The 13806-nt window shown below is 41.6% G+C and overlaps 1 protein-coding gene across 15 annotated transcripts in view; it reads left to right on the plus strand.

The window, feature by feature from the left end:
* TJP1 (tight junction protein 1) overlaps window positions 1–13806 on the plus strand; it is a 622292-nt gene that overhangs the window by 165550 nt on the left and 442936 nt on the right. Inside the window, exon 1 of one of the 15 annotated variants that reach the window (XM_068275557.1) lies at window positions 11852–11976. The exons of the other annotated variants lie outside the window; for them this stretch is intronic. Within the exon in view, the coding sequence (XP_068131658.1) occupies window positions 11867–11976 (110 nt within the window). The 5' untranslated portion in view covers window positions 11852–11866. Of the gene's footprint in view, window positions 1–11851; window positions 11977–13806 lie in introns of those variants that run through there. 15 annotated transcript variants of the gene reach the window in all.

Below are 13806 nucleotides of genomic sequence, written 5' to 3' on the forward strand. Positions count from 1 at the left end.
TGTAGTATGAGAGCCATACTCTACACAGTCTTTTCTATGGAGCTGAACTCCACATCAGAAAAAAATCTTTGCAAGATGCTGCACACACAGATGCTGTACAGACACAAAAGATCAGTATCTGCAAAAGATTTGTTCCTGCCAAAAATCCGTTCCTGCAATTGCAATGATAGTCTATGAGATCTGCAGATCATCATACACACATGATTCAACTGACATTCATCTGCAGATCAAGCAATCATCTGCAGATCTGAAAATCCATCCTGGTGGATCTGATCTGCAGATGAATGTCAGTTAAATCATGTGAGTATGATGATCTGCAGATTTTATAGACTATCATTGCAATTTGCATGAATGGATTTTTGGCAGGAACAGATATGTTGCAGATACTGATCTTTTGTGTCTGTACAGCATCTGTGTGTGCAGCAACTTGCAAAGATTTTTTTTCTGATGTGGAGTTCAGCTCCATAGAAAAGACTGTGTAGAGTATGGCTCTCATACTACATGAAGGGTGGTAAGATTGGTCTGTGATCTTTCATTTTCCAAAGACTATAGTCTGATGTGTGTATGAGCCTTAACACATGGATATGTTTTGTTTTAAACCATTCCATTGTTGCCCTGGCTTTATGCTTAGGGTCGTTGTCCTGCTGGAAGGTGAACCTCTGCCCCAGTCTCAAGTCTTTTGCAGACTCCAAAAGGTTTTCTTCCAAGATTACACTGTATTTGGCTCCATCCATCTTCCCATCAACTCTGACCAGCTTCCCTGTCACTGTTGAAGAGAAGCACCCCCTGAGCATGATGCTGCCACCACCATATTTGACAGTGGGGATGGTGTGTTCAGAGTGATGTGCAGTGTTAGTTTTCCGCCACACATAGCGTTTTGCATTTTGGCCAAAAAGTTTAGTTTTGGTCTCATCTGACCCGAGCACCTTCTTCCACATGTTTGCTATGTCCCCCATATGGCTTGTGGCAAACTGCAAACTGGACTTCTTATGCTTTTCTGTTAACAATGGCTTTCTTCTTGACACACTTCCATCAAGGCCAATTTTGTGCAGTGTACGACTAATAGTTGTCCTATGGACAGATTCCCCCACCTGAGCTGTAGATCTCTGCAGTTCGTCCAGAGTCACCATGGGCATCTTGACTGCATTTCTGATCAGCGCTCTCCTTGTTTGGCCTGTGAGTTTAGGTGGACGGCCTTGCCTTGGTAGGTTTACAGTTGTGCCATACTCCTTCCATTTCTGAATGATCGTTTGAACAGTGCTCTGTGGGATGTTCAAGGATTTGGAAATCTTTTTGTAGCCTAAGCCTGCTTTAAATTTCTCAATAACTTTATCCCTGACCTGTCTGGTGTGTTCTTTGGACTTCATGGTGTTGTTGCGCCCAATATTCTCTTAAACAACCTCTGAGGCCATCACAGAGCAGCTGTTTTTGTACTGACATTAGATTACACACAGGTGCACTCTATTTAGTCATTAGCACTCATCAGGCAATGTCTATGGGCAACTGACTGCAATCAGACCAAAGGGGGCTGAATAATTACGCACACCCCACTTTGCAGTTATTGATTTGTAAAAAATGTTTGGAATCATGTATGATTTTCGTTCCACTTCTCACGTGTACACCACTTTGTATTGGTCTTTCATGTGGAATTCCAATAAAATTGATTCATGTTTGTGGCAGTAATATGACAAAATGTGGAGAACGTCAAGGGGGGCGAATACTTTTGCAAGCTACTGTATGTACCCTTCTCTAGTGCCAAAGTGACACATTGGATTAAGAAACAACATGTTTGGAAGCAAAAACTATCGATTTTTACTAGTAACTGGCAGGGATTATAATGTCCAGTCTGTTAGTGCTTGGTCCAGGAGAGTTGCTAGTGGACTGCTTTTCATAGTACCACAGTCCATCAGATCTTTACCATCACCAGTTAAAATGTTCCCAACTGTGAAGGTATCTTCACTATTAGTGTTCTCCACCACGCACAACGAAAAGTGGGTGTACAGTTAAGTTGCCCTTTAGACCAAGAATATATGAACAAAATACATACAACTCCAAGTTTACTCCATTGCATACCAAGTGCACTCTGTTATGCTAACATTTAATAAAATAGTCAATTAAAATAAAATATTAACTATAAGACTCGCACACTAGGTCAAAATAAATGGACTCCCAGTGATGATCAGTGCCTGTACAATGGGTATCTAATCCTTAAAAAGATGCTGCTTCTACATTGTTCAACTGTTTTTGCTACTGAGGAAGCTGGTTGCGAAACTGAGCAGGCTGGTTTTAATGCTCTATAAGATCTCTTTCAAAATTCAAGCCCTGCAGTCAAAGTACTTTAGAAAAGTGGCCCAAGTAAAAAAAAGGAAAAATCTGTGTACATTAACGTTAATTCTTTATTCACACTACTCATGCTTCTTTGCGTGTGCGGTTTTTAGGATACGCCATGTGTGTTCTTACACATAAATACACGCATCTGTTCATTATTGTACTGCTGCATGCATTTTTGTCCAAACACAGCATTGTCAGTGAAAGGGAACAGCACCGCAAGGGAGAGCAATGCAGATGTTGTGTGTTATGGCTACCTGTGTGACATGGGTCTTGATTCACAAAGCGGTGCTGACCTAGTTAGCACGCCTAAAGACTTTTGGGCGTGATAAGCATTGCACTAAGTAGGTTAGCACCGCTTTGAGGGAAAAACTTACTCGCAAAGTTTTGCGCAAAGTCCGGTGCGCGCGAAACGTCTCATAGGGTTTAATGGCGTTGCGCGTTAAACTTTGCGCACGTAAAACTTTACGCGCAAAAGTTTGTGCGCGAGTTTATTTTATCATGCCTAAACTGAGTTTAGGCGTGATAATGGGCTTTTCACCAGCGTGCTAACAGTTAGCACGGCTTTGTGAATCAAGCCCATAGTATGAACGAGGCCGCAATATAGGAAAAGAAGTTTATTTTTGTCTATTACAATTTTTTTAAATGATGTTAAAGTATCATTATAGACACGGTAGAGTGTTGTACCGTATTAGCCATCAGTAAAAGCAAGACGTTTTGAATCAGGATGATACCATTTATTGGCTACCTTAGAGATGAATAAAGAGTTTATCATCTCAAAGTATCATGATTAGGGTTCATTCACACTAAGGGCGTTTTTGCACTTTTTTCAAGCGCAGGTGATTCTAAATCGCCCTAAAAACGATTGTGCAATGAATCGCTATGAGAGAGTTCACGGCTGAGCGGTTCCTTTCCAATTCGCTCAGCAAAGCGGTGCCTGTACCATTTTTGAGGCGTTTTTGCTATAATGGAAGCTATAGGAAAACCGCATACGCTCACAAAATCGCTTTTTTAAGAATAAATACATGGGGCCTGATTCACAAAGCGGTGCAAAGTGTTTGCACGCCTGTGAAAAGCCCTTTATCACGCCTAAACTTAGTTTAGGCGTGATGTGAAGAAACTCGCGTGAAGCTCCCGCACGCAAAGTTTTGCGCAACGCACCGCACTTTGCGCGCAGCACGCATTAAACCCTATGGGACTTTGCGCGCGCGCGTACGCGTTTGCACGCGCAAATACTTTGCGCGCGGAAGCTTCGCGCGAGTTAGAGCACAAAGCGGTGATAACTTTGCTAGTGCAAAGGTTATCACGCCTAAAGTCTTTTAGGCGTGATAACTGAGTTATCACCGCTTTGTGAATCAGGCCCGTTGTATTTATTCTTTTCCTGGCCAAAGACTTCACTTCCTGACTTGCATCAGGGAGTGAATTACAAAACGGCTCTGGAAAAGTGCTTAGAAAAGCGCTTTTACCAGAAACACAGCGCACAGTGGAGCGCCGGGAGGGGGGGAAAAAAGCACACGAAAATGCAAAATGCTTGAGTCCGTGTTAGTTCGGATTTTAGGTGTGAATGAGGCCTTAAAGTGCATTTCAGGGCACACTGGAGAATCTCTTGATTTGTTTGGAAGCTTGTTGTGTGGCTGTACTGTGGGCTACCATCCTCCTAACTGCAGGGCCGGTTCAAGTAACAATGGGGCCCTAGGGCAAGATTAGCCTGGGGGCCCCCCAACAGACACCACCCTGACCAAAAAGTGTCATCAGAGGCCCTTTGTTGCTGTCAAATTTCCCTCCTGGGCCCCTGAGCTGGCTGCTGACCCTCCCACAATCATCCCCCAACTTAACAGACTCTGCAGTGTCCCTGGGGAGCAACAGTTCAGATGGGGGAGGGACAACTTGGGGGCCCCTACAGGCTCTGGGGCCCTGGGGCAACTGCCTATTTTTCCCTATGGTAGCTGCGGGCCTGCCTAACTGTCTAAGCTTTCTTGGAACCAAGGTCTGTAATTATAGATTTTGCCCACGGAACCACTTCCTGATAAATCTGATAACATGTTTCAATCTAAGGATGTTATCCCATGTAAGAACATTGGTATTTTTTGCAGTTGCTATTCTCAAAGAACACCAGACAAGCCATTGCTAGAAGACTTCAGAAAGTGAGGACTGATCCATGTTAGTTACAAATTCATGCTATGGGTCTTCTGCTTTTCTTGAACTTGTGCATCTTGATCAGTTATACATGATGACTGAAACCTATTGTCTATAGAAGGGTCCTCGCTGAATATTATATGCCTAGGTCATGATTTTCTATAAAACTCCACCCCTTCCCCCCAACAAAAACTGTGGACACAGTTGTGAATGATTAGAACATCTCTCAGGTAATCCCGAGATGTCCTCTCATTTATGGTTGCAGAGGCAGGACCATCAAGAAGAGGAAAATGATGGCCTTTAGTATTGACACTTTAATAGATAGAAAATTGTTAAAACTATTTGATGCTTTTATGGCTTTCTATGTCCCAGCTTTAGGTTACCCAGAACAAAAAATTAGGGGAATTGTCCGTAAGAGGAACACAAGGCACAGTATACAACATCAGAGCACCTCTAATCCTTTTAGACCTTTGTCTAGAATTACTCATTACTCATCACTTTACATTGTCGAGAAATCTTCATGGCATTCCCTATTAGCTCCCCTCTTCACTGGCAAGCTGAGCTATTTGCTGTGCAATTGCCTAGTGAGCAATAATAATAATATGTATGAAACAATAATCATTGCTGGCTATTGCATGACAGGAAGGTATGAGAGTGTTTTGTAGCTGTCTGTGATTTTGCTACATCTGGCTAGTCATATTGCTGGTGTAGAATGAATGGAGTGCATTCACAATTCTTTGAAGTTATCACCCAGCATGGAGTAGTATTTCATCTCATCTTGTCCCCGGCACCAGGCAATAAGTCCCAGTGTGTACAGATTGCTGGATCAGCTCATCTCCTGTATGCTTCTAGTGACTGGCTGACAGCACAGTTCTAGTTACAGAACATAATATCCCAGGAAGAACATAAACAGTTCCCTTTTTAGTCTACCTCTATCAACCTAATTAACAGTTGACAGTTTGCAGATATCGGTATACATGCACTTGAAAAGCAATGTATATTGAGCTCCTTTTTCTGCAAGATATACTTTTTTTAGACTGAGTGGGGGCAGCTTGTCATTGATTCCATGTCCATCATCAAATTGCAATTCCTAACACAAATTCTCCACTCTTTTGCTAGACTTGTAATGAAAAAGCCTATTGCGGACTAAATTATTTTCTGCTGGAAGATACAATTATGTGCAGAGATTAAACAAGCTGTACAAGGATGTTCATTAAAATTCTAAATAAAATGGTCTGTAATTTTTTTTTTTGCTTTAGCTTTTTATGGAGCTGGAGAAAATGTAGATATGAATCACGGTGTACTGTATTATTATAGGGTTGCTATATACTGTCTGTAACTGATTAAAGCTGCAGTGTTGTCAGGGCCGGCGCTACCATAGAGGCAAAGGGGGCAATCGCCTTAGGGACCCAGAGCTTGTAGGGGCCCCCAAGGTGTCTCCCCCCTAATTGTTCCTCCCAGTGGCCTCTGCAGAGTCTCTGGAAGAGTAGTGTCCCACCTGTGCTGGTGGGCAGGTGAGATGCTACACTGCCAAAGGGCCCAGGAGGGAAATTTGGCTGCTACTATGGGCCCCTAATGCCGCTTTTGGTCATGGGATGTCTGTTGGAGGGCCTCTGGTTAATTTTGCCCTGTGGCCCCACTGTTACTAAAACCGGCCCTGAGTGTTGTATATTACAAGCATAAGGCATTATAGCCCCCAAAAAACAGGAAATAAGAACAGACATGGGAATGGGCAGCCTAGGTTTATAAATGTGTACATATTATACATTTGCGTGTAATTTTGGGCGCAAGTATTGCCGATAGTAGAATACCAATAAAATTAATTAAAATATTTTATCTGCGCACTAACCCCCCCTCCCCCCCTCAACTATGCCTAAAGGTGCCCATACACTTGTAGATGCCTCCCCCTGCCAGGCTCCCCAGGTTTCTCCCATGATGAATGTTGCAGGCTCACCTGTACTCTGGCATGCCTCCCTCTGTGTATCGCATGCTTCTCGTGTTTCTCCATGGCTGCTGGGGGCACCTGCATCGCATGACTGACGTCACATACATGTGGCAGGATCCACAAAGGAGTCCACAGTGGTCATGGAGAAAAACACGAGACCCAGGAGGAGGAGCGCCAGTGGACATAAACACTCCCTGCATTAAAGTGGTCTGAAAGTCAGAATTTCTACTTTGCTCTAAGAGCCCGTTTCCACTTGTGCTGTGCGAATTTGTTGCAGAAAACGCAAAACGAATTTGCACGCGTATGCAAATTTTATCTCAAATTTGCGGGCGTTTTCGCATATGTTAGTAAGTATGCGAATTTAACCATGTCAGTGCATGTGTGCTTTTACATTGATTTTATGCGAAAACACCCACAAATTCGCTGTAAAATTTGCATATGAAAACGCATGCAAATTTCCTATTAAATACATTGTATGCGAATCGCATAGCGGTAAGCGGTATGTGAATTCTGCGGGGTCTACAGCTTTAAAGCTATTATCCCAGAAAAAAATTCTAGCAGAACATCACTGAAATGGTTAAACAAACATTTTGTCCTGCTATTCAGCTTCAGATCTGCATCCAAACTGGAGAGTATCTATTTTACTTGTTGAACACAAATGTATCAGCACTGGAATGTAAACAAACACTCTCTGAGAAACTGTCTCATTAGAAGATTTTCATATATAATAAAAAGCAGTTATAATAGAAAACGAATCAAATGCAATGGCAGGTTTCAGGGCAAGATAAACTATACTTTGGATACTTGTAATTTGTAGACATTATTACTTGTGCACAAAAGCAAATATGATAACTGTATGAGTAAAACAAAGTAGGAAAACACATTTTTATTGAATGTTATGTCAGAGTTTCAGACCACTTTAATTATTGGTCTTCTTCTTTAATTATTGGTCATCACTGCTACATTTCCTAAAACTACATGAAGGTGAACTCTTAAAGAGACTCTGAAGCGAGAATACATCTCGCTTCAGAGCTCATAGTTAGCAGGGGCATGTGTGCCCCTGTTAAAACGCTGCTATCCCTCGGCTTAACGGGGGTCCCTTCACCCCCAAACCCACCCCCGCAAGACTTGGTCTTTCCTGGAGACAGGGCTAACGGCTGCAGCCCTGCCTCCAGTCGCGTCTATCAGCGGCGCATCGCCGCCTCTCCCCCGCCCCTCTCAGTGAAGGAAGACTGAGAGGGGCGTGGGAGAGGCGGAGATACGCGCTGACAGACGCGCGTGGGGCAGGGCTCCGGCGGTTAGCCCTGCCCCAACCAGGAAGAGGGGATGCGCTGCACGGGGGGGGGGGTTTGGGGGTGAAAGGACCCCCGTTTAGCGGCACGATAGCGGCGGTTTAGCAGGGGCACACATGCCCCTGCTATCTATGAGGTCTGAAGTGTGATTTATTCTCGCTTCAGACTCTCTTTAACATTAACTGATCATAAGTGAAAAAAACATTTCTTCGCTTCTGATTTGATACTTGTTTGTGATATGCTGTATTGATAATGTTTGCAAAAAAGCTGTTTAATAGAAAAAAACAACAACACATAAATGTCTTGCTAAAGTCTTTTTGGGATGTGAACTGACTGGAAGCTCATATTGTGCCTCTTTGCAACCATAGCATCAGACGATTTATTATTGCTAGTGATGATTTTTTATAGTGCTATTATCTACCAAGGTGCTGTACAGAGTAAGATACAGAAAAGGGTACATAAAATGACAGACACTGTCACATAATACATAATACAAACACACACATAATACATAATACAAAGTGGTAGACAGTATGATAGTGATAGGGACAAAGGTATAGTGATTAACAATGTAGAGGATCTTTCAGGACACAAAAGGGAGAGACCCCTGCCGTTGTGAGCTTACATTCCAAAGATTATCCACAAGTTAACCTGGGTCAGTGTCTTGGGCCTAGTTGGTGTACAGGGGCCTCACTATTACCTCATCTGACTCAATACCCCACCTCACCTTGCTAAAATAGCCACATGGCAAGCAACCTAATCCCTGACCTGGAACCCAGCTACAGCAGCAACTGATAAAAAAGATAGACAACAGTCATGTGACAAAGCATTATATGTAATGTCTATTTTGATAATTTAAGAAAAACTTACTTTGGTTCTCCAGGATTTGAGATAACTGAAGAAAATAAGTTGTCCAGACCTTTCCAGCTAAAAATTTGAATTAAACTAACTCCTCACAAATAAGCGATTTGTAAATGATTAAAAATATGGCGAAATGCCTTAATTCAGAAGGAAATATTGGTGGTCACATGACTGCTGCTGGTTCTCGCAGTACACATTGATGGACTTAAAACCTGGAGCCTGATGCCAGGGGCATAACTAGAAAACACGGTCCCCTGTGAAACTTTGAAAGCCCCTCCCCCCCCTCCTCATTAACCATGCCTGTGAGAAGTAAACAATAAATATTTAAACAACGAAACATAAACTTCTTATAGAAATAACATTGACTATGTAAACATACATTAACAGTGAACTACGGTATAATGAAAACAGTTGATGTATACATTGAAATAGTTTATAAAAATAATGCATTTTAGTTATCTACATTTTACATGAAGCACTTTCAGCAGAATTCCTGGTGCTTTAATTACCATAGTGAACCTCCAAATGCTTTCATTTGTGGGAAAGTATATGTGTGTGTTTACACTGAGATGATATTAAAACCACTTCATTAGTAAGGGGTTTTTCCCCTTATGGACCAGAACAATTTTCACATTTCAGCACTCTATCCTTTTATTCGCTAATAACTTTATTGCTAATTATCACATCTAAATGATCTATACCTTGTTTTTTTCTTCACAAAAATACTAGGCTTTTTGTGGGTGTTATTTGTTTTCAGTAATTACTTGACCTTCTATGCATGTTAAAGGGAAAAACAAGGAAAAAAATGAAAAATACACTATTTCTCAATTCCATACATTATAGTTTAAAAATAAACAATGCTACTGTAAATAAAACCTAAGCATTTTATTTGCCTATTTGTTCCGGTTATTACAACGTTTACATTATGTTCCTAGTGCAGTGTGGCGGCAATATATTATTTGGAAATTAAGGTGTATTTTTTCTGTTGTGTATTTTTTTGTACCCAATCAATAATTACAAGCCCTTATTTGCAAAAGTAACAGTAATTTATCCTCATGACATACATAGTAAAAAAGAGTCCCTAAGGTATGTATTTTTTTTAAAATGCTGTCACTTTTTTTAATTTTTTTTTTAACAGGTATTTTATTTTTGTAACTATAGTGGGCAGGGGAGGGGGGAAGGAGGGATTCGTTTATTTTTATTCAGTTTATGTTGTGTAAAATTTAGTGTGAAATGTGTATTTCTAATGTCTTTTTTTTAAAACCACTAGATGTCCCCGCACATTTTACTCGGTGTGCTCTGAACACAGTTCAGAACACAGACAGTGTTTGTTACAGGAATGATTATTGGCTTCTTCTTGAAGCCATGATCCTTCTCTTACAGGCACTTTGATTGGCTCAGGGAACACATGTTCCTATTCACCAATCACTAATTGGCGAGTCCTGATGATTGCGCATGGCGTGGTTGTGCACAAAGGACATGTTAATGTGTCCACCTAATGTGTCAAACCTACTGTGAACTTGCCCTAAAATTACTTAGGTACCTTTTCCACTGAATGCATGCGAAATCCGCATTGGATATGACAGCCTATTAAAAATGAGGGGGCTATTTTCACCTAATTTTCCGTACGACACATTCATATATCCATAGAGCAAAATAGTGCTGCACCCACCTTATATGAGTATCATGAGATGTACACAAACGTCGTCCGAAATACTACAACACACCCGGACCCCCCGGGCACTTATTTTCTACTCTTTTCTTGCTTTCTGAATACTAACCATACATCAAAATGTGTTCACCAATTATCCACTGTGACAAAAACTCTTGCATTGCAGCACTAGAGTCCCAGGTTCAGTTCCATTTCAGGACACACAATCTGCGTTTTTGTTCTCACTTTGCTACTTTAGATTTCCCCAAAACACTCTGGTTTTCTCTTATGCCAAAAATGTGCTGGTAGGTTAATTGACTTCCCCCAAAACATAGTCTGTGGTGGGGACATTAAGTTATGAGCATCTCCAACAGTGACCTGAATTGTTGATGCACATTGCAAAGTGCTACAGAACATTCTTAATAAATAGTAGTAATAATAATATTTCTTTCTATATGGCAGCTATATTGGAAAACATTTCTATATGAGATTTTGGTGCATTTTGTAGCTGACTACAGATTGAAGTGGAAAGGTCATATTTAACAGTATTGAATTACAAAATGATCAGTTTAGAACCTATTGCAGGTCTTTGTAAATTTTAAGTGGAATTCCGCTTCAAGGTGGCACTGTTCATGGGTTTTATTCCTCTGCATTTTTCCATATAGTGTGTGTGTGTGTGTGTGGTGGTGTGTGTGTGTGTGTGTGGTGGTGGTGTGTGTGTGTGTGTGTGTGTGTGTGTGTGTGTGTTGGTGTGTGTGTGTGTGTGTGTGTTGGTGTGTGTGTGGTGGTGGTGTGTGTGTGTGTGTGTGTGTGTGTGCGTGCGTGTGTGTTGGTGTGTGTGGTGGTGGTGGTGTGTGTGTGTGTGTGTGTGTGTGGTGGTGTGGTGTGTGTGTGTGTGGTGGTGTGTGTGGTGGTGTGTGTGTGTGGTGTGTGTGTGGTGGTGTGTGTGTGTGTGTGTGTGTGGTGTGTGTGTGTGTGGTGGTGGTGTGTGGTGGTGTGTGGTGGTGGTGGTGGTGTGTGTGTGTGTGTGTGTGTGTGGTGTTGTGTGTGTGTGTGTGTGTTTTCCCAGTTAGTTTGTATATTTTTTTTCACAAAAGTGTAATCTGTTGCCTGTTGAGCTATTGCATTGTGTATGCAGTAGCACCTTAATAATTGTTTGTATTGTGCTCATATACTGTATTATTTGCATGTTAAGATAATGCATATGCATGATCGGTGTGCTCATATACATTATAATCAAATAATAATTACTGTCAAACTGGATTCATCCACCTCAAGCACTTTAATTTGTCTGCAAGATTTCCACTTAGACTGAATGGTTTGATAAGCGTGGCAATGTCTGTTGATGCTGTGATATGCATCTTATTTTATACCGTCTGCTTTGTAAATTATAGTTTGTAAAAGCGTTGATCACATTGTCACCGCATTCATCACGTTTTACAAACACTGTACGTTGTCAGAGGCTCCTGGGGGTTTCATTATGAAAACTGGAGGGGGGCTGCTTTCCATAGCAACCGGCCAGAACTATTGTTTTATTTTCCCAGTGCAGGTTGCAAGTGACAGATAAGCAGACCATTTGCCACAGACAGCAGCTTTACTATCTGTTTTATTTTTAAAACATCAGACTCTGTGCTTATTTGTTTTTATGCTCAGATGCACTGGTCTAACCTTTACCAGACTGAAGGAAAGGAAACGCTCTTTGTTGCTCAGATTGCATCTAATTTTTCCATTGCAGATAAAAATACAATCCTTGGATCTGATTGGTTGGTATATAGACAATATCTCCACATGTTCTTTATGCCAGTAGGCTTTTTTACTAAAACAAATATGAGAAAGTGAAGTAACACCAATTAGTAAAATATAATAAGATAAAACATGTTAACTACTTGTGTCAACTTGGACGCAACTAACGTGCAAAAAGGGATTTTTGGTGTGCCATTCAAGTACTATTTTAATGTCACCATGGTTACAGTTACAGCTAGGCATAAATAGCTGACATGGCTGCAGACTAATGTAGAAAGGAATTCTGTAATAATATTAAATGAGATAATGTCTTGTGTATAAATGATACTAGTTTTTTTTTTTGAACAGAAGGCTAGCTTCTCCTCAAAGCAGACAATATTATAAGTAAATAAAAATAACCCAGAAAGGTCCAGAGTATGGGTGCGTCATCATGTTGTCTTTCTGTCGCTAACAATCCTAACGATGTAAGGCAGATTAAGAGGCCTCTCTGCTGCAGTATAATTTTATCACCTTCTCTGAAGCTGTGCTATAATTATGTGTGCTTTCACAGCCATCATGTCTTTACTATTTTAGCCATCACAGGGATACTACTTAGTTGATTCAGTGGTCACTACAGGTAAGGATGCATTGTAAGCAGCCTTATCATGCTACCAGAAAGATTTGATTCTAAAAACAAGGGTTTGACTAGGTTCACAGTGAGTTCCCTGTGACAGCAGGAATGCACCGGAACAAGAAAGTGGTGTCGCACGTTATCAGCGCATTGTGTCACATACAGTCAATGAAAAGTATGCCTCACAGTTACTGTTACGCACGTGTTTTGCAGCAAGGCTCTGCATTTAGTGCATTTCGGCGCCGCAAGCTGTTAAACCACAACGCACTTGCCGTACTGTGAGCATCGCATAGATGGTGCAGCTGCATTACAAAGCAGCCATTATGAGGCACCACAATGCACCACTGTGAGCCTAGCCTAAAGGGAGTTGTTTCTGGTCATTCTGTAGTTCCAATTGCAGGAACAACCCTAGCCACACATCTGTATTAGTGCCGAGGTGGGCTTATAATCTAGTAGTGGATGGAAAGGGGGAGGTGTCAAAGCAGGTAAAAAGGGTGCCGGAGGTGCTCTGTTAAAAATGGCGCCGCCATAGGTGGCAATGTGAAAAGCAATAAACAGTCATTTGGACACCTGCTATTTAACACATATAGGCACTTATAGCTGCTATTTACTGTTTATAGCTGCTATTTACCATTTATATTTTAACATTGCGGCCTATGGCAGCTAAATATTAGTGTTAAGGTTAGGATGTGGGGTTCTTTGGTGTTAGTAGTGTGGGGGGTTCTTGGGGGGTTACGTTTAGGAACCATGGGGGTGGGTTAAGGCACCGCCAGGGTTAAGGTTAGACACCACCAATTTGGGAAACCAAATGTGTACAATGGTTAAAACTGTGGAATGAGGATTAAATAGGGATAACAATGTTATATGCTTGTATGATATTGACTGGATTGTATTGGTACAGTAAACCCCCCCTTATCCAGAACTCAGTTAACCAGAAGTCTCAAGCAACCAGAAAAAAACCCTGGGCTTGCAGGATGCATAAATGTACTTTTACACTTTTTATACATTAATAAACCTCTGTTGCATTAAGTTAAGTATGTCCTTTGTCTTAATTTGTTTTTAAAGTATACAGTGTGGGGTGTAGTACTGTTCTTTAACCTGCTGGGCGGTCTGGACGAGCTCAGCTCAGCTCAGCTCGTCCAGTACCGCCGGAGCCTGCCGCTAAGGCCCTGCTGGGCCGATTTGGCTCAAATAAAAAGCAGCACACGCAGCCGGCACTTTGCCAGCCGCGTGTGCTGCC

Source organism: Hyperolius riggenbachi, chromosome 3 (genome assembly GCF_040937935.1).
Source record: "Hyperolius riggenbachi isolate aHypRig1 chromosome 3, aHypRig1.pri, whole genome shotgun sequence".
In the NCBI taxonomy this organism is placed as follows: Eukaryota; Metazoa; Chordata; class Amphibia; order Anura; family Hyperoliidae; genus Hyperolius; species Hyperolius riggenbachi.